Source organism: Rhodamnia argentea, chromosome 11 (assembly GCF_020921035.1).
Source record: "Rhodamnia argentea isolate NSW1041297 chromosome 11, ASM2092103v1, whole genome shotgun sequence".
NCBI lineage: Eukaryota > Viridiplantae > Streptophyta > Magnoliopsida > Myrtales > Myrtaceae > Rhodamnia > Rhodamnia argentea.
Genome location: NC_063160.1, coordinates 20,154,425 through 20,175,550, shown reverse-complemented (window position 1 = coordinate 20,175,550; position 21,126 = coordinate 20,154,425). Strand labels below are relative to the sequence as shown.

The 21,126-nt window shown below is 41.9% G+C and overlaps 5 protein-coding genes across 7 annotated transcripts in view; 2 read left to right on the top strand and 3 right to left on the bottom strand.

Moving 5' to 3' along the window:
- LOC115735585 (DNA repair protein REV1) overlaps positions 1-21,126 on the bottom strand; it is an 870,695-nt gene that overhangs the window by 520,167 nt on the left and 329,402 nt on the right. The window lies entirely within an intron of this gene.
- Positions 361-5,434, top strand: LOC115735898 (pentatricopeptide repeat-containing protein At5g39710). Of its 2 annotated transcripts, none has more exons than XM_030667334.2 (2): positions 361-2,996; positions 4,762-5,434. In XM_030667334.2, exon 1 carries the CDS (start codon positions 448-450, stop codon positions 2,698-2,700), a length of 2,253 nt encoding a protein of 750 aa, XP_030523194.1. In that variant the 5' UTR covers positions 361-447; the 3' UTR covers positions 2,701-2,996; positions 4,762-5,434. The 2 variants fall into 2 exon arrangements, with proteins under 2 accessions (XP_030523194.1, XP_030523192.1); XM_030667332.2 differs by having other exon boundaries at positions 4,749-5,434.
- On the bottom strand, positions 6,536-8,419 carry LOC115735899 (protein ALP1-like). The gene has a single exon (XM_030667337.2). The coding sequence runs from the start codon at positions 8,162-8,164 to the stop codon at positions 6,809-6,811; it is 1,356 nt and encodes a 451-aa protein (XP_030523197.1). The 5' UTR covers positions 8,165-8,419; the 3' UTR covers positions 6,536-6,808.
- LOC115735904 (zinc finger protein ZOP1) lies at positions 10,625-13,817 on the top strand. The gene is made up of 5 exons (XM_030667344.2): positions 10,625-10,994; positions 11,733-11,933; positions 12,169-12,265; positions 12,975-13,070; positions 13,191-13,817. The coding sequence occupies exons 1-5, from the start codon at positions 10,986-10,988 to the stop codon at positions 13,559-13,561; spliced, it is 774 nt and encodes a 257-aa protein (XP_030523204.1). The 5' UTR covers positions 10,625-10,985; the 3' UTR covers positions 13,562-13,817.
- On the bottom strand, positions 17,032-18,429 carry LOC115735900. Its single transcript, XM_030667338.2, has one exon. It carries the CDS (start codon positions 18,347-18,349, stop codon positions 17,156-17,158), a length of 1,194 nt encoding a protein of 397 aa, XP_030523198.1. The 5' UTR covers positions 18,350-18,429; the 3' UTR covers positions 17,032-17,155.

Genomic DNA, 21,126 nt, shown 5'->3' with positions numbered 1-21,126 from the left:
ATTTTTTTCTACATAAAATTCAAAAGAGGCGAGAATAAAAATATGATATCGTTAAAATCATCATAAGATTCATAAAAGCGATATATCAAACATCCGAATCATACTATTTCTTCATTTATCGAGTAAAATGATTGTTTTTTTTTTTTTTTTTGAAATAGTTAAATCATAAATCAACAAGAAGAAATGACTGGGATTAAGGGAAACACGATTTAAAGAAATTAAAAGACTATTGCACGATGAAACGGATTCAAATTATTCCCGCAAGGTTTATGGAATTGTATCAAGCTTACCTTAAATTTGTCATTTCATTGGTGATACGATGATGTATTAAATGGGGGATTGTCCTAAATCGCACCGTCTTCAATCTCCGCAGCCCCTGACGAACCCTTGAGAAGAACCCTCTGATTCGAGGAGGAAGAAGAAGAAGAAGGATTTCACGGAACCCAAATGCCCATTCTCAATCCCGAAGTTCTGGGTCCACTCCCTTCTCTTCCTTCACCATCCGATGCTATGCTTGCGGAGAAAGCCCTCACCTTTCTCAGACGCCATCCTCGTCACCTCGACTCTCTCTCCTCCACTTTCACTCCTCAAGCTGCTTCGTATCTCCTCCTCAAGTGCCAAAACGACAAGGCTTCAGTCCTGAATTTCCTCCACTGGGCTAAACCCCACGGTTTTTTCGACCCCCAGTGCAAGTGCCTCGCTCTTCACATTTTGACCCGCTTCAAGCTGTACAAATCGGCCCAGACAGTCGCGGAGGACCTCGCTCTCAGCACCGTTGACGAGACTGGTCATTTGGCCTTCACGTACCTCAAGGATTCGTACAATCAGTGCAACTCTAGCTCCGCCGTGTTTGATCTGGTCGCCAAGTCCTACTCGCATGTCAATATGGCCGGTAAGGCTTTGCAAATGGTTAATTTTGCTAAATCGCACGGTTTTATGCCGGGCATACTGTCATACAATTCGATCCTAGATGCCATGATTAGGTCTAAGCAATCGGTTAAATTAGTGCAAGAGGTGTATGGCGATATGATCAAGTGCGGAGTGTCACCGAACGTGTTTACTTTCAATATACTAATGCGGGGTTTTTGCGGGGTTGGTAATTTGGAAATGGCATTGCAGTTTTTTCATGATATGGAGAAGCATGGTTGTCTGCCTAACGTGGTTACGTATAACACGTTGATCAATGCTTATTGTAAGTCAGGAAGAATGGATGAAGCGTACAAATTGTTACGGTCCATGTTGTTGAAAGGTTTGGAACCTAATGTGATATCGTATAATGTGATCATTAATGGGTTGTGCAGAGAAGGGAAAATGAAAGAAACAAGTGAGATTTTGAATGAGATGAACAGAGCGGGTTTTCTTCCTGACGAAGTCACCTATAATACGCTCATAAATGGCAATTGCAAGGATGGTAACTTCTATCAAGCACTGGTTTTGCATGCGGAAATGGTGAGGAACGGGTTGTCGCCAAATGTTTTCACGTATACTTCCTTGATAAATAGTATGTGTAAAGCTAGGAACTTGAGCAGAGCTATGGAGTTTTTTGATCAAATGCATGCTCGGGGGCTTTGTCCAAATCAAAAGACATACACAACGTTGGTTGACGGCTTCTCCCAACAGGGATTGTTGAAAGAGGCATATAAGATCTTGAACGAGATGACTCATAGGGGGTTCCCACCAACAATAGTGACATATAATGCTCTAATTAATGGACACTGTTTCCTGGGAAGAATGGAAGAGGCTTTAGGGGTAATTCGACAAATGGGGTATAAAGGGATTTCACCAGATGTGGTCAGTTACAGTACCATCATATCTGGGTTCTGCAAGCATGGAAATCTCGAGAGGACCTTGGAATTGAAACAAGAGATGATTGAGAAAGGTATAGAACCAGATGCAATCACTTATACATCACTCATTCTGGGGTTCTGTGAACAAAGAAGATTGACCGAAGCTTGCGAACTATTTCAGCAGATGTCTCGGATGGGCCTGGTTCCCGACGAGTTTACTTACACTACCCTCATAGACGCTCATTGTGCAGAAGGAAATATTAATACTGCCTTTGATTTGCACAACGAAATGATACAAAAGGGTTTTCTTCCAGATGTGGTTACTTATGGTGTTCTCATCAATGGACTCAACAAACAAGCTCGGACCAGAGAAGCGAAGAGGCTTTTGCTCAAGTTGTTTTACAATGAGTCTGTCCCGGGCGATGTTACCTACAATACCCTTATAGAGACTTGCACTAATGCTGACTTTAAAAGTGCATTAGCTCTTCTTAAGGGATTTTGTATGAAGGGTTTGATGAAGGAAGCAGATCGGGTGCTAGATTCAATGCTTCAGAGGAACCACAGGCCTAGTGAAGCAGTTTATAATGTAATCATACATGGGCACTGTAAAGGTGGGAACATACAGAAGGCATTCAATCTGTACAAAGAAATGATGATGGCTGGCCTAGTTCCTCATACTGTAACCGTTACTGCCCTGATAAAAGCACTTCATGGGAGTGAGATGAATGATGAGTTGAGTGAAGTTATCCACAATACAATGAAGAGCTGCAAGCTTTCTGATGCAGAAGTTGCTAAAGTGCTTGTTGATATCAACCATAAGGAAGGGAACATGGATGCAGTATTTAATGTGCTCTCAGAAATGGCTAAGGATGGCCTCCTTCCGAATAGCGGAAGAACTGCTTACGCTGGATGATTTGCTGGGAGATGATCACCAACAAGTAGTGTGCATTGTGGAAGAGGACCAGTGATTTTGGAGCAAAGGTTCATGATTGGAATTCTGGAGAAGTGGACCATGGAATCTTACCTCTGTTCCATTTCCTCCTGGTCCTTTATACATCCCCTAGCTCTGTCGGCATCTACTTGCGGAGAATCAGAGATAATTTTCAGTAACTGATTAATGAATCATAGAAGCCAGGTGCATACTTTTGGCTGTGATCGTAAAAGAAAATGCTGTGCAAGTGGTGCATTCAGCAGAAGCTGGCATCTCGTGTAAGTTCGTGCCTAACGTCTATACTTCTTGTTCGGTTTCTACTAGGGTATGTCGTGTAGATGCTTTAGTGAAATGCGTGAGTAGCTCGCCCTAGAATGCTATCTCAAATGATTAATCATGACGAGAATTTTTACATGAAAAAGGATAGTATTGTTGTGAATCACTTCTAAGTTGAAGAAAGAATCGAATATTCATTGATTAAATCATTTACACCATGGTCTGCTGTATATTTTGAAGAATTGATTAATAGGATGAGAATAAATATAGTCACATTCTACATGTCAACACCGACAACAATGAAACTTATAGTAAGAGGGAAATCCATGGACCTTAAAAATCACGAGGGTTCAAGTCCCTCTGTCCCCAAAAAAGGACCATTTGACTCCTTAACTTTACAATTTATCCTATTCTTTTTTTGTACTTCTTTTTGAAAATATAAAATTGTGGGGCCTGGATGAGACTTTTTCTATCCTTTCGTCTTTTTAATTGTCATAGAACCAAATCATCTAGTAAAATGAGGATGATATGTCAAGAACGGTCGGAATAGCTCGACTGGTAGAGAAGAAGATTGAAAATCCTTGTGTCACCAGTTCAAATATGGTTCCTGGCACGCATGATTAATTTGTATGAGTATCTCTTCCATGAATTTATTGATATCCACGACTTAATTGATAGGGATGGACACATGTATTCATTAATAGTATAGATCATGATACATCTGATTAATCTAGGTATGTGGAACTATATTTCTTTATTTTATTGCTGAGGAAAATTTCCAGAAAGAGTGTAAAAAGTATTCTATACGTGAAATATCTAAATCAGATTATCCTTCTTCTTTTTGATTTCTTTTGTCCATTTCATTTCATATTGTGTCTCCTCTCTTTCAAAATCAAAATATAAATATTTCATACATATATGAAATGAGTTGGAGCAGATGAAAGTCATCTTGCTCTTGAAACTACCTATTTATTGACATACTGTCACCAAAAAAAAAAAAAACGAAAAACGAATTTTAAAAATTATTAATGCCTCTGCAGTCTGACCATGTCTGAAATTCCTTTCCGACAAATTGTGTATTCTTGCATTCATGACTGTATGATGTAAGATTTACTTGCCTCTTTTTCCAAATGACCGTGATAGATCATGTTCTTGTTCTGTCTATATGTTGTTTTTTCATCATGCTACTGTTGAAGCAATCATTGTTTTGTCAAAAGCTCTCAATTTATGTTCTTCCTGAATTGATTTTCATATTTTGCACTCTGTAAGTTTCTCGCTTGCTGACTCTAATTGTAACTCTACAAAAAAAAAAAGCTTCATGAATAGTTTCTGCAAGTTTCCTTCGTGGTTCAATTCAATGGAGACTGTTGATTGCACACTTTCATCTAAGAATTTGCTCATTAATTGATCATGAAAGAAAGCATGTACATTATCATAAGGAAGGACCACAAATGCAGTATTTAATGTACTTTCGGGAGTGATCACCAACAATTGGTATGTCTTGTGGTAGAGGGCCAGCAACTTCATGTTTAGTATTGTGGAAAAGTGTGCCATGGAATTTTTCCCCTGTTCCATTTGCTGATGTTCCTTTAGACATCTCCTAGCTCTGTCAGTGTCTGCTCATGGAGAGGTATATCTACACTCTCATTTAGTGATTCATGGAGCATAGGAGTCCCGTGCATATATCGTTGGACTCATGCTTATCATCTCTTGTTATTATAATGTCGTCAAAATTACCCTTTTTATTGCAACAGAATGATTCTGCAGATCTTCGCCAGAGTAGCAGTTGTGCCAATCAAAAGCATATTTTACAGTAGACAGGCAACTTCTACGTCCTCTGCGCACAAAAATTGCTGGGGAATGACCACCTTTCCACAACCAGAACAATATCCCCATTCACTGGTACAAAACTTGGGTTTCCATTAGCTGTGGCTGGATCGATGGTTGAGTTAACTTCCTCTTTGTGGTTCTAATCCGCTATGCAGATTGAGATATTGCAGACAGAGAGGAATACTGGTGCAGAACAGGCATGGACTTCTACTGTTTTGATCTGTAGGAAACATGACTCTGCATGATAGATCCTGGCGCATTGTGAGCCAGACCTTCCAAAACGAATGAATGGACAAACCATGATGTCTCAGTTGCCCATTCTAGTGGACCTGTTAAGCCAGTACAATATTGCTCTATCAAAGGTACTTCATCCTTCAGTGGACTGCGTTCTTTCTTGAAATTAAGTTTGAGGAGACGCTAACTTCCATTAGTTAGGTTCGGCTGCCCATAAGATAACTGATTAGCTCTTCATTGAGGTAGATGCTGATTGTAAAAATTCTCAAGATCCTATTAGGCATAGAAAATGAGTTGGGGAAGTTCGCGTAATGCGTAAACTTTTGAATCGGATGCTGGAATGTATTGATATGCTCAGGCAAGCAAATATTTGCTATCTGTTTTTTGGCTTTTTGGGTGCAAAAGGAAACGAGGTCGATTTCTCAGCACACAGGCATATGATCTTGCGTACATGTAGATTCTAGATTGGCTCTACAGAGACGGCTTTTAATGTACGAGGACTGCATACAGTGACTGTTGAAGACTGAATATGTGATTACAATGGCGCATTAGAAGATTTTCACCGAGTGTATGCCACTATTACCATTTACCATGCATATTGAGGTTGCCAATGACAAATCAATGGCACATTAGAAGATGATCCTTTCGGGTTACAACCAAGCCCTTGATTAAGCAAGCTATGATCCATATTACCCTGTATCCAGGATAAATGCGTTTTGATAATGTCATCTTTGCTGTCCACAACCTTCCGCAAACTTGGCAACACAGCACTAAAACACAACAACAAATGAAAGCTGGGCAGCATGTTAAGCCTGCACAAAGGATATGGCGAAAATGAGCCATTCTGGCCAACCGGCCAAAGTATATAGCTCGACAGGTATCCAAGAGCTTGGAGCGAAGGACATAGACTAGTCTTAAAGGAAAGCAGTTCCACACAAAACAACTGATCTGCTTCAACGAAAACCTATATATTGGCCCTGCTGAGATAAGCAAAGTGCAATAAAGACTGCCTTCTAATGCTTTCTGTGGACATAAATCTTCAATCTATTCCAAATCCTCAAGGGGACCAGTTATGATCAGTTCATAAATACCCAGCAAGGCAGAACTGGAGAAGTGATAAATGTAACAAATCTATAAAATGCATCTAAATTCCAACCAAAGGGCTGCACAAGGAAAAATGGCCTTCCCTTCCCTCAAGACCTCTAGTCTCCAACAATCCCTAATTCATCCCCAGACACAAAGGCAAGAATGGCTGAGCGAACTACCATATTTGCATCGTCATGACAGCCACATTCAAAACTACTATTCACCATATGCATCTAACAACAATTTAAGACATCACTAACCTTTCCTTTGCAAGGAAGAAGCTAATAACGTTCTTTCTAGAAAGAAACAGAACATCAAAAAAGTAGAAAGAGAACATCACGAAAGTCACCAACCAGTTCATAGGGAACTTCTGAAAATAATGAAATAACTCTCAGGTGCAGATAAATGGTTGCAATTACTGAATTCTAGAGTACATAGTCACCAATCTTTAAGGTACATTCCTAGGTTAGCATCAGCATCCTAATGACATACAAAGAGGTTTGCAACAGATGTAAGTTCCAGTCTCCACAAAGGATATTCTAATACCCTCTGACAGATCAACAAATGTAACATACAACCAACCACATCAACGTGAACAGGTCAAAGCTAGTAGGACTAAGAGACCTTATTCTCGCAGCACAAAAGGAGATGTCAAGTGATCTCCTTATCTCGATGAAAGTCGCTGGTGTAACTCATCAGCCAGCGCCTGCCTCAAGTTTTGCCCATGATAAAAGAACGTCTTCTCGCTTTCAAGCACCCTTGCTGGTGCACCGATCTCGTCAGGCTCCCGGGCAGTATCAGGCTCCGGTTCTCTTGCAATCTGACACAAATTATGCAACACACAACAAGCAACAATCGTCTGTGGTGCATGATTAAGACCCACATTCAAGTCCTGAAGAATCCTCCACCTCCCTTTCAGAAGTCTAATGGCTTCAACCACCATAGACCGCCCTTTCATCAGCATCCCATCGAACAAATTCTGAGCCGGAGTACCCGTCCCTTTTGAATTAAAGGGAATCATCAAAAAAGACATTAAGGGATAACACCAATCCCCAACTATGTAAGGCCTAACATGGTGACCCCTTACATTTATCACCTTATCCCAGACTATATCCCCCGAAGTGACCCTATTGTACAACAAACTATCTCTAAAGTGAGAAGCATCATCAGTCGCACCAGGCGCCTTAACACAAACATCCCAGAAAATTTTCTTGTGATCAGCCACAACCTGAAGCAAAACCGAATCATAACCATATTTGCATCTGTAAGAACTTGAAGAAACCCTATCTCGTGGGAGTCGGTGAAGCTTGATTGCACTCCCATCAATAGCCCCGCAAATATTGGGCAAAGCAGTGAGCTCTTCAAAGGCCTGGGTCGCCTCAACCAATCTGCGGCGACTCACCGGGATTTTGATAAATTCCGGGTACAACTTCGTCGCCAAGAGGCGCGTAACCATATTAGTGATCTTGGAGACGAGGAACGGGTCGAGCGAGCAGCGGGATGCCACGACCTTCGCAGAATGGCCATGGGCGAGGCGGGAGAGAACCATGGCGACGGCATAATCGGAGGGGAGGGAGAGGTTGGAGGCGGTGATGAAGGGGCGGAGCTTGTCAACGACTGTGGTGAAGACGGGGTACGAGAGGCCGAACAGCGAGCGCCACCGCGCGTCGCGGAGTGGGGGCTCGAGGGACCAGATGTGCTCGGTGGAGAGGGCGCGGAAGGCGGCCACGGAGAAGTCGGACGACGGAGACGGCGGAGAGGGTTTCGACGGAGCGGAATTAGCGTTAGGCTTAGACTTAGGGTTTGAGGAGGCGGATGAGGAGGCGACATAGGAGAGTACGGAGGCGATAGTGAAGAAGAGGAGTGGGGCGGCGGAGGAAGAAGAGAGGAGGGAGGTCGGGGAGCTGGCGGAGGAGGTGGTGGCGGAGGAGGAGGTGGTGGAGAGGAGGGAGGTGGTGGGGTCGAGGTGGTTGTGGAGGTGGAGTAGGTTGGAGAGCATTAGCAACAGTGACTGATCCATGTCTCGAGCGTCTGTAACTGTGAGAGTGCGTGTGCTGGTGCTAAATTAGGGCGTTGAAACTGAGCGAGGAGGTCGTCACATGGTGGCGGCGGCACGGTGGAGGCGTTGGCGGTGGCGGTGACACGGCGGTGGCTCTCGTTCTCAATATCCGCATGTGCAGGTGCGGACTCTCTTAATTATCAATGTCGGGTCAATTTGGTGCTAAAAAGTAAAACCAGCCCGACCCGGATCTCCCACATTTGTTTTTTTAAAGGTCGAGAACTCCCCCTTATGAAATATTGACACTTTTTTTACAGCCAGCATATCGTGCGAAATGCTGAAACACCGCGTTCGATACTCTTGGGCACACATTTGACATGTGATCAACAGGCGTCAGATATCCGACACGTGATCTCGACATGCATGGATTTTTATAAATTAGATGTCAAAAAATATATATATTATATATATACATACTTAAATCGTATATTTAAGCTCAAAATTAATATACTCGGCCAGTCCTAAAAAAATCTAACCATAAATCCCTCGTAAAAAAAAAGAAACATACCGTTGATAATTTTATATCATGTGTATATAAAAATATATATTTAATACACAAACGTGCGATTCTTTATTTTTATTTTTAAGAAATGACGCGTAGAATAGTTATGTTACGTATTGGTGTCGGTACTATTTAACCTCTCACGCTTCCATAATTTTTCTTTTCTTTTTTCTTTACTTTGAGGAAACTGCATAATGTGTTCGAGATTGAACGCATTTTCTCAGAAAAAGCCATCAAACAATCCCAGATTGGATTAATGTGTTCTTCCAAATAATCCGCACCTCGTCGACGACGTAAAGAAGCATCTCTCGATGGTCACGTGCTGATCACGTGCCTCGAAAACACGTTCCCCCTGATCAAACGCCCCCAAAATAAAATCATAAAATTTCCACTTCCAAATTCCTAGGGAGAAAATGTGTTCTTGGGACAAGCTGTCCAACGGCAAGAAAGGGGCACATGATCGGCACATCGTGATGTTTTTTTTTTTCGGCACACCGTGATCGAGAGGTGTTTTTCTGGCCGACGAATTGGAAGGGCAATCTGAAACATAATGATCTGATTTGGCGAGTTTTTTCGAGACACGTGCCATTTTGGGGTCTCTTTTTGAAAAAATAAAAAAGATTTGAGCAAGATCGCCTCGCTCACATCATCGCCGTCGCAAGTAAGGCAACGATGGCCTCGCCCGAAACCCTCACCGGCCACTTTAAAGAATAAAAAAAAGAAAAAGTTAACAATAATTCAAAAAACACATATAAAAAGAATTATCCAAATCAACGTCGATCACGACAATCGGCATCTACATCAACGGTTTCCGATCAAAATTAACAGGATAGACCGAATTGGAATAGATGAAAATCTTTTAGGACTCAATTAACAAAAAAAAAAAATTCAGGCTAAATTGGCACAATTATAATAAATTTAAAGCTTTTTTGATTTTTTTCTTCTTGTTTTCCACATTTTAGTTTCAATGTGCTTTCTTTACGTCCATCAGATACATCAAGGCGATTTATACTTTCTCACGATTTCCCCTCTTTTTGCATTCATAGGGAAGCTCAGAAACTCCATTTCCTAGCAATGCTCTTGTATTTAGCCGGAAGTTATGATTTTCTATATTATAATAGGATTAATATCACGAAAAATTTCAAACTGGTACATCTATGATAAATTTAATCCAAACTAAATTTTTGGCCACCAAAAACTCTAAATTATCACACCTGTGACAAATTTACTCCAGACTATTTTTTTGATTGTCAAACCGGTACATTTGTGATAAATTTACCCCAAACTAATTATTTTGACAATCAAAAATTTCAAATTGATATACATGTGATAAATTTATCATTCGTTAGTTTCCGTTAAATTAAATTAATACCACAAAAAAAAATCCCCAATTGATACAATAGTGGGTAAAAATCCTAAACATGTACATTCGACAATTGCCACGTGTTATTCAACTCAGCAATTTGACGATAAAATTTAACGAAAACTAACGGAGGATAAATTTGTCATAGGTGTACTGATTTGGAATAAATTTGTCAAAACTGTACCAGTTGAGGGTTTTTTGTGATAAAAAAAATAATTTGGATTAAATTTGTCGCAGTTGTATCAGTTTGAGATTTTACGTAGTATTAACCTATTATAATAACACAGCATACTAATAATCAATAAATTTGTCAAATGTAACTGTAATCTAATTCATAATGTCCACTTGGACCAAAAAAAAAATTCATAATGTCCACGATATGTAATTCCCAAGGGATAATCATCCTGGAAAATCTTAGTTTTTGCGAAAGAAAAATTACCGACACCTTCTTGAAGAATACGAAGATCTTATTAGTTTTGACAGAATAAAACCTAGTACCTGCCATATATGTCGCACGTATGTTTATGTACCTTTACGGTCATCAGTCGAGGAGGCCATAGCAACACCTCATCTACATAACGCCGCCCTCGAGTCCCGGCAATTCGCCACCGCCGCCGTCGACCCCACCATCATCCCTCCCCTCCCAGTCACGGCCTTCCACCTCCTCCGCCACCACAGGTGCAACCTCTCTCTGCGCGCTCCGCCATCGGCACCTCCGGCGTGCCCGTCGTAGGCACCCGAGAAATCGCAAACCTCGCCCGCCTTCGACTAGTGCTCTTAAACAATCTCACTCTACAGATTCCGGATTCAGCAAGGTTTTGCGGCATCATCTCAAATTCATCAAAGGATTTCCAATTTCTTGCAATTTTGCCCCTTTTTGCATCCACCGGGAAGCTAAGAAACTTCGATCCGCAGCAATGACTGAGGTAATATTGAAATTCTTAGCCCTTCTGTTTCTTATTTGCGACAATGATCTGCGATTTGGCTGGAAGTTATGATTTTCTGGATGACGATATGGCCTGTTAATAACTTGATTGCATCATAGAATCTGCTCATTCATGTCGACAACGAAATTGCTCGTCTTTGTAGCCATTTAGGGATCATGTAGTAACCATGAGTGAATTGAATGAGAAGAGTGACCTCAAGTCTGTATCTGGTGTTATAAGGCATTGCGGAGTCATGATAAATCAGAAGAGTTGAATTTATCTATAAGTTGTCAGCTTATACATTCCTTGCCTTCAAGTTTGGAGAGAATAAATGAGCTCTGGTTCCCTGGGCATGGATGAGATTTCTCTTCACAATCTGATTCATTTCGACATGCGAGTTCACTCGACCCTTTGCCATTCTGATATTTTCATGGTCACGTTTCTCTCTGTCGGTTGAAAAATTTTGACCGCCCTTGGACGCCCCCGTAGCCACTTTTTCTTCGGAATGAATTATATGTTAAGGAACATGCAATCTGGGCGAACTCCTCTTTTATCTGTTGGAATTCTTTTGACTATGTTCTTTGAATTGGTTTGGCTGTTGTTGCACTTGATTGTAGTTACTGTGTTTTTATACTGCTCACGTTTAACTAGACAAGTATGGATATTAGAACTTGCAACATATTGTTCAATAACTATATTTGTTGGGATTTCATTGTTTCTTTTCTTTTTCTTTTCCAGTATTGGGTGAGTCAGGGTAATAAATGGTGCGACTTCTGCAAGATCTTCATATCAAACAATCCATCTACCATTAGAAACCATGAACTTGGTCAGCGACACAAGGATAATGTTGCCAAGAAGCTCAATGATATGAGGAAGGAGAAGGCTGCCAAGGATAAGGAGGAGAAGGAAGCAGCTCGCGCCATTGAACAAATTGAAGCAGTAAGTATTGGTTGGTAAGATTTCTCTTCCATACTCAGCGTAAAGAGAAATTATGCTTTGCCCATGGTCAGGTCAAGGGTTAACTTGTACTTGCTGAAGGCATTGTTCCACTTCCACTTTGATGTAACACAAAATTAGTTGAGATAAGATGGCTCCTGGATCTGTACTACCTGCGTAGAAAATGTTTTCTTGACTTATTATTATGATAATATCTACTGTTTATAATTCATGCTAGAAAGCAAAGCGTAGCTACCAGAAGGATGTTGCAAATCTTCAGGAGGCTAGGGAGACTAATGCCCGTGTACTAGATGTTCAAGCAGGCGGTGAAGAGGGTAAGTACTAGAGAGATGCAGGAACGAGTCAAATGATTTTTCAAATATTGCTTTCACCTTTGTTGTGGGGAAGGCCCTTGCCCTTGGACCTTTTTCAACCCTTTGATAAGAATTCATGTTCTGGGAGTATTTTTAGCCCTTGGTTTTCTTTGCAATCTTTTGATAGAGAAGTTTCTGTCCATTATCTAGATTCTATTGTCATATCTTGACATCAAAGCGTTGTCACATAATTATCAAGGTTTGATCCTAGAAAGTGGAGTGAGGCTATTGTGATCTTGTCAGGGTTATCTCATCAATTAAACAAGATGGAAACAAGCTAGACTATTATTGGCACGGTTTTTTAAGCAGGCCAAGTTTGCACAAATGGCTTCAGATCAATTTTTTTCCTGACACGTGATCACACGTTCAGCCATATGCTATTTCATTATTTTGAACTTGATTTTGTGTACTGACTAAAGTGTCTATTGAGTTATTTTGCGCTATCATTAGCATGCATTTTTCATTTTGGTGCTAACTTAATAAGTAATTGGAGCATGTGATACCTAGAGCCAAAATCTACTTAATAGTTAAAAAATTTCTTCATTAATCTCTCTGAGCTTTGGCATTCATCTGATGTTAATATTTCAAGCATGAAATCGTCCAATCAGGATATCTATCTTTCTTCAAGACACTTGTTCTTCCAATCTAAACCCTTTCTAAACTTTTGCAGAATGGGAGCATGACAGCAGTTTGGGTTATTACTATAGCCAAACCACTGGGCTTTACTACGATCCTAAATCAGGCTTCTACTATTCCGATACTATAGGTACCAAATGAAGTTTTTTCAAGAAGTTATTACCCAAAAAAAGGGAGTTTAAGAAAAAAAGTTTCAACCATGAGTGATGTTTGCATTACTGATATTAAACTTCGCTTTCTAATGCGGCAGGAAATTGGGTGCCACAGGAAGAGGCATACAAGGCGGTCCAAGCTTCAGGGAATCCCAAACATGGGAAACCTGCCTCTGGAAAATTGGCATCATCTTCGAAGGGAAGTCAAGATTCAGAAAAAGGAGGTATGGCTAAACCACAAAATGTGCCAGCGCCTGGGCCGGTTGTTTCGAAATCCTTGAATCCTGTGAGATCAGTTAAAGGAGCCACCTCTTCTTTTGCTGTTAATAAAAGGAAGAGAGAAGACAAGAAGCCGAAAGCCATATCTAAGGAGGAAGAAGCAGCCCTAAAAGCGAGGGCGGCTGCTAAAAGGAGAGTTGAAGAGAGGGAGAAACCATTGCTCGGTCTTTACAGTGGAAGTTGGAAATGATAAAGCAAACACTCCTGTACTTTACAGTGCGTGTGTTTCATCGTATAGACAACTTCTTTGCCTGATTCGATCAACGACGATCCGATCATTGATGTTTTATGCTAAGGTGTTGCAATGCTCTCGAAACATTTATCCATGTGCCTGTGATTTTAGTGCATCAGTGTCTTAACTACTTTTAGTCGACCCGATGGTTTACTGATGACATTATATTGTACAACAGAGCCTTCAAACTTTTGGAGTTTTTATCTTTTGGATGGGGCTTCTGACTCATTTATTTACCCAAGCAGCTAAATTCCCAATGGGAAGTTGTGCCTGTGTGATCTTTCAACAAATTGAAAGAAGCATTTTTGTTTCCTTGAAGAACCCCGACTGATCAGTGCTTGATGGGGCTGATGTTGGTCATCAGCTGATGGCGGCGGCTAGGCCAACGATGGCCACGGCTTTGAGCCTTCAAATTCTTTGAATTGATTTCTCTGCTCTCAAGTCTCTCTCCAGTCTCCATGTCGCCGGTCCAGATAGTCCGAAGGGTGATTGCCCGTTATCTTCTTCGACTCTATCACGATCAGAAGGCATGATCTTATACAGGGGCCTTGCCTTGTAGGTAATTGAAGATGCCAATGGACGTTCAGCAACTGAAATGTATGCCACTGTCCTTTTTCCTTCTCGGTAGCTGAATTTGTTGCATCGTTTCAAGTTGGTCAGAATCAACGCGAGTCTAAAGTGTCTTCCACCCATTCATGGTATCATTTCAAGAACGCTAACTTCCATCAATGGTACGCAGCACGTGCTGGTGCATACTTTGACCTGGTCCTCATTTCATTGACTCGAAAGTCAAGTTTATCGGCTGTGACGGAACCAAGAGGGGCGCACTAGTAGGACAGGGAGAAAATGACGGTCCACCATTTTTAGTCGACGTTGGGACATTCCACGTGGTTTTCCCTACCCTGCTCTCTTTGACTTGGGGAGGGGGTCGTCTTCCATCTCCATTCTGGACCGATGGGTCTACTCGTGCTTCACCTTGGCTGGTCCCTAATGGATCCCAACGTGTAACAACAAAGGGTTCAGACTCAGAACCATCTTCGTCGTTCAATGTTGAGGGTAAAACTCGCGGATGGAAGACGTGGAAACAAAAGGGTAATGAAATGATACCTCAGACAAGCATTGCAGAGGTTTCTATTCTAGGATCCCCTGACCAATTCTCATGTCAAGTGATGAAAAGTGCCTAGATAACTGGTGATTCCTTCAAGAGAAAACTTCAGATGCATGGTTCAAACACCCGCTCTCCAGGTAAAAGCTACAACGAAGCCAGGTGGGTGTTAGAATTAGAAAGGAGTGGGCAGTGAAAGTCGCAAAAATTTCTTAATTTACCCGTGCATCACAACATTTTATACAGAGATACGATAAAATGCACTAAAGTACAGCACATTTCGAACTGGGAATTCATTTACGGATGAAGGAATTGTAGGAGGTTGTTGGGGACATCGATTCTTGTCGGTGCTTGGTGGGGCGACAGGCTGGCCTGGCATCATCGACAAGAGTCGAACCGTGAAAAGGAAAAAAAAAAGAACATGAGAAATGCGGTGCTTGAATACATCGCGAATACATGTGCCAACTTTAATCTTCACCCTTCATAAATTTCATGCCAGCGGTATCAAAACTTTTCTGATTTCGAATTTCTCTAGCCGATGGATGCTTCATAAAACTCCGTCACAGAAAGTGGGGAACAAGGGCGGTCACACTCACACCATGCATTAGCCTTTGCTGATTTGAAGCCCACTCATCCAAGCATGTCGACCAACACTATCCCAACAACCTCGATTTCACGACAAAGCAAACCTTAAAAAAATCAGAAAACTAATCCATCTGCGAGCACGGCTCTATTACATTTGATTTCTAGTGGGTCCATTTTGCTCTTAGACTGTAGGATAGACTCGGCCTCGAATATGCTTTGAGAGGGGGAAAAAAAAGGGGAAAGGCCCTTTCGTGTGCACGTCTTTTGTCTTTTGTCTACGTCGCCGGGCAGCATGCTGCGCGACATGGCACGGTGCAAATCGTCCTCTTTGTTTTGCTTCTTCCATCTTTCTTCTCCTTGATTATCAGTACTGACCATGATCCGATTTGTGTATTTGCTGACTCGTTCTATTTTAATAAATATTTTTTTTCCCATAAATGACCGACCATTTTGGTGTCGTGTTCGCCGCCGCCGCCGCCGTCATCATCGCCTTTTCTCTCTATGACGAAGTTAGCTTTACTTGTAGAATTTATCTAGCCTGTGTGTGCCTAACTTATTTATCTTCGCTTAACTATTTTAATAATGTATATTGTAATGGCTAATATCCCGCTTTGTTAGGGTGAAAAGATCCAACGAAATGTTTAGGCAATTGGAAATACATTAAGCATGGAGCTTTGCGTCTTAAAGGGTCTTCCAAAAGCCGAACTTAGTCTTAATCTCGTACTATATAAGCCTGATTCTTTACAATCTCTTCCAGGGAAGTTTCTATGTCGCGCTTTCAATTCTTAATTTGTTTCACAGAGGAAATGATTGGCAGTTATCCTCCTAATGGGTACAGAGTTCCTTGATGAGAAATGCTAGCATAACTATGTCATAATGTAATGGTCATACCTCAGTCACAAGTGTTATGAATGAAAAAGAAAATATAGAAGTCAAAACTGGGGCCCTCTCTGATTTTGTGGTTGGCATATCAGATTTATACTATTGCACAATCACGCCAGCAGTGCTCTTTGGTCTTCCCTAATCCTTAATCGTTAAAAAAAGAAGAAGGGAAAATAGAAAGGGAAGGGAAAAAAGGAAGGAAAAAACTACATGTTATCATTGCTATCTAACTTTTGTTTGGACCTTTTTCATGGAGACATTTGGTGCCAAAATCAAAGGCGGAACGACACCTTTTGTACACCTAACGCAGCATAATTATTCCCAACCCGATGAACATGGCATGTGACAACTTTTTGTTTCCCTTGGGGTGGGGATTTGCCACTTTTTCTCTTTGGCCGATCCATCTTTCTGTCCCCCATTTTCGTAACCTAAAATTGTCTTTCCACCCCTCTGTTTTTTAGCTTTGGGGGGTAATTCCAACTACTATTCTCGATTTTGCTCTCCAGATTCAATAAATACCCCGGTCGCGTTGGGAGAAAAAAAAAAATAAGCCCCACAAATTTACACAAAGAAAACCGAAATTTAATGTGTGGGCAGAGGACGTAATTTGAAGAGAATTGATTATGTGACGGTACGAAACACGCCTGTTTTGGTCCCCTAGCCGTTCTGCATAATGTGAAAAGGAGAAGATGCTACCCATCGTCACTCATGACGTTGCGCGGGACACTAGCTTCTGGTCGGTAGTAGATTACATGCGTGGTGATCTTGGCACTCGAGTCCAATTTTAGGAATAAGGCCTACGAGCGCGAGACCAATAAATGAAAGAAACAATCGGATCCAATCGACATCGCTTGTGTATGTTTGATATGCTTCCAGTATGAGACATTACAGGACCAAAAAAATCTACAGCTCGAACCCGTGCGCGCAGGAGAGAGAGAGAATCTCTAATTCGGATCGCGAGATCCGGGTCGGTCCATGCGTCAGCGACCCAGTACCCGGGCCAAGTCGTGCACGCCCGGAGGAGGATTGAACCCCAAGCAACCCAGCAGCCCGTGCTTGTATGGCAACGACGTTTTCTTCTTCATCTCCTCCGAAACCGCTCTGTTCAACGTGTAATGCATCTCGTGAGCTGACACCGGCGCGGCCCCTGATCTCCTCCTCGAGCTCACCGAGCCGGCGCTCTCCGTCGACCTGAAGCTTGAGCTCTTCGCGTCGTTTGCTGGTGCGTAATTGAATGAGGATCTCTTCGACAGAGCCACGTACTTGCGCAGAGGATCCTTTGCCGTGCCCCGCCCCTCTGAGGCGCTCCGGAACAGCAGGAAGTCCTTGAAGCTCCACTTCCTGTAGCCCTTCGAGAAGGACATGGACGACAACAGCGAAGAGAAATATGAAGAACCATGATTCGATGAGGATGAGGGCGCTGCGCGATCTTCGGCTTCTCGATCAGCCTCCATGATGTCGGACACCCTCAAAGGCGATAAAGATCTCGTTCCTTTACGAACATAACTGGCCGACGACGTCCGCGGGGACGAAGAAGATTCCGCCTTTCTTTCCCTTCCACGAGAACGGTTTAGGTCTTCGTGTTTGTTGAGATTCATCTCTCTCTTCCGGGTCTCTTCCAAGGCTGCCGAGAAGGGGTCAAAGTCTCTCTTCGGGTGGCGAGGGGAGAGAACTTCTTGGACCATCTTCTTCCCCTGAGCGAATCTCGACGGCGATCTCGGAGACGCCGGAAGCGAGTTCATCACCGAGTCAGCGTCACCCGAGTTGGCTTGCAATCTCGGTGGCGGCTTGAGAGGCCTGATCTTGCCTCCATAGAAGAGCTCGTCGGCAGAAGCCGAAGCTCTGTCCAGTTGACCACTGAAATTGAACTCGAAATCGTAGTCGTCGTCGTCGTCGTCGCCGCCGCCGCCGCCGCCGCCGCCGCTCTGGTCGCTCCCTCTGCGTTTCGGGACGCCGGGCTTCTCTTCCCAGGCAAAGGGTATCGAGGACAGGGACCTCCTTGAGTTCCTGAGCTCGCGAAGGAAAGCCGAAGCTCTGGTGGGGCTCGTGGGCGCACTGAAGTACAAGCTGCCGAAGCGTTGAGGGCTCGACGGAGCGGTCATGAACGGAGAAGAACACGTGCTGTCGAAGTTGAGCTCCGGGTTCGGAAGCGGAATCGCGACTTCCACTTCCATGGTGGGTTTGAGAGGATTCAAGAATGAAGAACAGTCGGAATGCAGGATCTTATAGGGCGGGGGAGAGAGGAGGAAGGAAGGAGCGAGGAAGAAGGAGATGGTGGTGGAGAAAGATTGACCAGACAAAGCCGCCTCTTTTATTTTTAACTTAATTAATGGAAGATTAAGCTATTATCTAGTTGTTGTTTGTGACATAATCGTTTTCAGTCTGTGTCCAAGTGGTCGGCGTTCACTCTGAGGACGTGGGGAAGATTTTTGGTGATTTTTACTTTTGTCACCTACGCTTTTAACTTTTTACCTCGGGTTAAAATGGTTTCTTTTTTAATCTTTTTTGGCAAGTGCTTTTCTTTCTTTCTTTTTTCCTTTATGAAAAGTGATGATGATATATGCTCCGGAAAAATCTATAGGTAATCCATTCATTTCATCCTGCGCTTTTTTTTTTTTTTTTAAGAATTGACTTTGAATAAGAAGTATTTTTTTTCCCTTTTCTTGCAATATAATTATATTATCATTCGAATATCTAAAAACTATAAAAAAAAAGTTATATGGATTTATATGTCAATATTTTAGGATTGAAAAAAAGACAAAGTAGATCGACCGCTAGATTTGGATCAAACAAAAAATAAAATTCTATCCAATGTATTACATATCTTAAGCGATGCTTTCTCCACTCTTAATGTGTTCAATCACGAATTACGATAAACTCACATTCAAATGGAACAATGGTTACATTATACGGACGCTACCCAAATATGGAAGCATATGATCCACCCGATGGAACTCCGATTTCGAGATATATATTGGAAAGACGATTTTTTCTTTAAAAAAAATCACTTTGTCCCATTTTAATGTAATGAGGGTATCCGTGCATATTCACGTTATACTAACATTGTACAATTTGGAAGAGCTTGTTTTCAGCATTTTGAATTTAGAAAAAAAAAATTTGATCTACAAAAAAAAAATGCATAGAAATTCAGATGGCTTATTCTTGTTGAATCATGAAGATTGAGCAGCTGGACCGGGATTCATTATGCAGTTCACACTTTTATCCTTCTTCAAGGTAATGAGTGCATTCAAGGAAATCATAGGCACAAAGCCAAATTTTTCAAGGATGGTCTTTAGTGGGCGGCATGGTCGTTTGAGATGTGACTCATATAGTTAAAGATTTAATAATGAAATGGAGTTCTTTCCAAAGAAAGATTACCGGCGCCGGAAAAATTGGCCGGTTTTATTGATATCTGAATTTTGCCTAAAAGTCGTAATCATAATTACATTTTTATAAATAAACATATCACGGGTACTAGGTGAGAACCTCAAATATCGATAATATGTTTTCTTTTTAACTTGTCATAAACAAAAACACTGCTTGGAAGACTCATCAAGCGATCTAGGCAAAACCCTAAAACCATTTGTCGATTGGACTTAGTCAAGAGTAATTAGTACCACGAGGAATCCTTGGCCTCGAGTGATTAGTCAAGTCAATGACGTGATTAGGCTTTGTATATCAAGAAAAGTGTTAGGTTTTAATGTGATGGAGACAATCTTTGAAGGCCCGAGGAATTGAAAATATATGATGATGTAATGAACAGGACCAGCAAGTTTCAGGGTGCCGACGATGGTTTTACTTTAAGGCGAGAGATTAACGGAGCCGGTCAGCCATTTCGCCTCAGTTGTAAAATGCTAATTGGGCTCTTGTCATTATGCAACAGGCTCGTCATGTATATTAAAACCCTAGAAACGTCAACCTCTAGCTTTTTGCAACACGTGAGCGGTAGCTCTTTGGTCAAAGGAAGAACATCGCCATTGTTGTTCGACTGAGGAGCAGCCCAAGACTTTCCTGCATCTCTTTCACGCTTGCCCTAATACAATTCGACCGTATCATCTGACAGTTTTTCGATAGTATATCGGACTGACATGAACTCGATCCGCGGAGTAATTGTTGGTCCTAAGCAAGTGGAATCCCCAGTTTCAAAATTCAAAAAGCCTTCCCTTTGGGAGGAGCGATAATTCACCCCTGCGCAAACCCCGAAACGGGAAGTGCTTTCACTCGTGCTGGTGACGTCCGAATGAGTTTGTTTCCAACGTTAATATCCCCAAAAGGCTAGACCAAATAGAGGAATACAGGAAAAGATGTTAATCCCAGAACTAGAAGAACGGGAGGACATGAGCCGTCTGAATTCCCATCCCTTTTTCGCGTTTCAAGATCCTATCAGGAGTTTGACTTTGGTGGTACGTCTTGTTGGTTTTTTACAGAGAAAATCCTTCTTTTGTTTAATGAGAAAAATCAGAGAGACTGCATGAATTGCGCCCTCCTTTCCCAATCGGTGCAGAATCATGCCACGACGAGGTTTGCCAGGAATTCTCACTCGTAGGAGGTTGAAATTGCCAGTTTCCGAGATTAGATATGATTCTTTGGTAAAAAAATAAACTCAAGAAGAGCCATTACTAACCTCAATTTGGAATTTCAGACTGAAGCAAAAAATAATTTGTCAGGAAATTCACCCAGCTCTTGACTCCTTGATGAAAAATTGAAATGGCAGATGCCAGAGGAGAAAATTCTGGTATTCACATTTCCTATAACTGACCTTAGTCCCTTCATTGTCTCCTCAATTATCATTGTTAAGGAAATATCACCCCTCGTGTACCAGAGTATACTAGAGGAGGGAGGAAGAGAAAGGGGGTCGATATTGAAAATGTCTGACAACACGGCCATTCCCACCATTTCTGATTGGGAAAAAGCGGCCTTCGAGGGGTGGGTTTTCTCCATGTGATTCGAC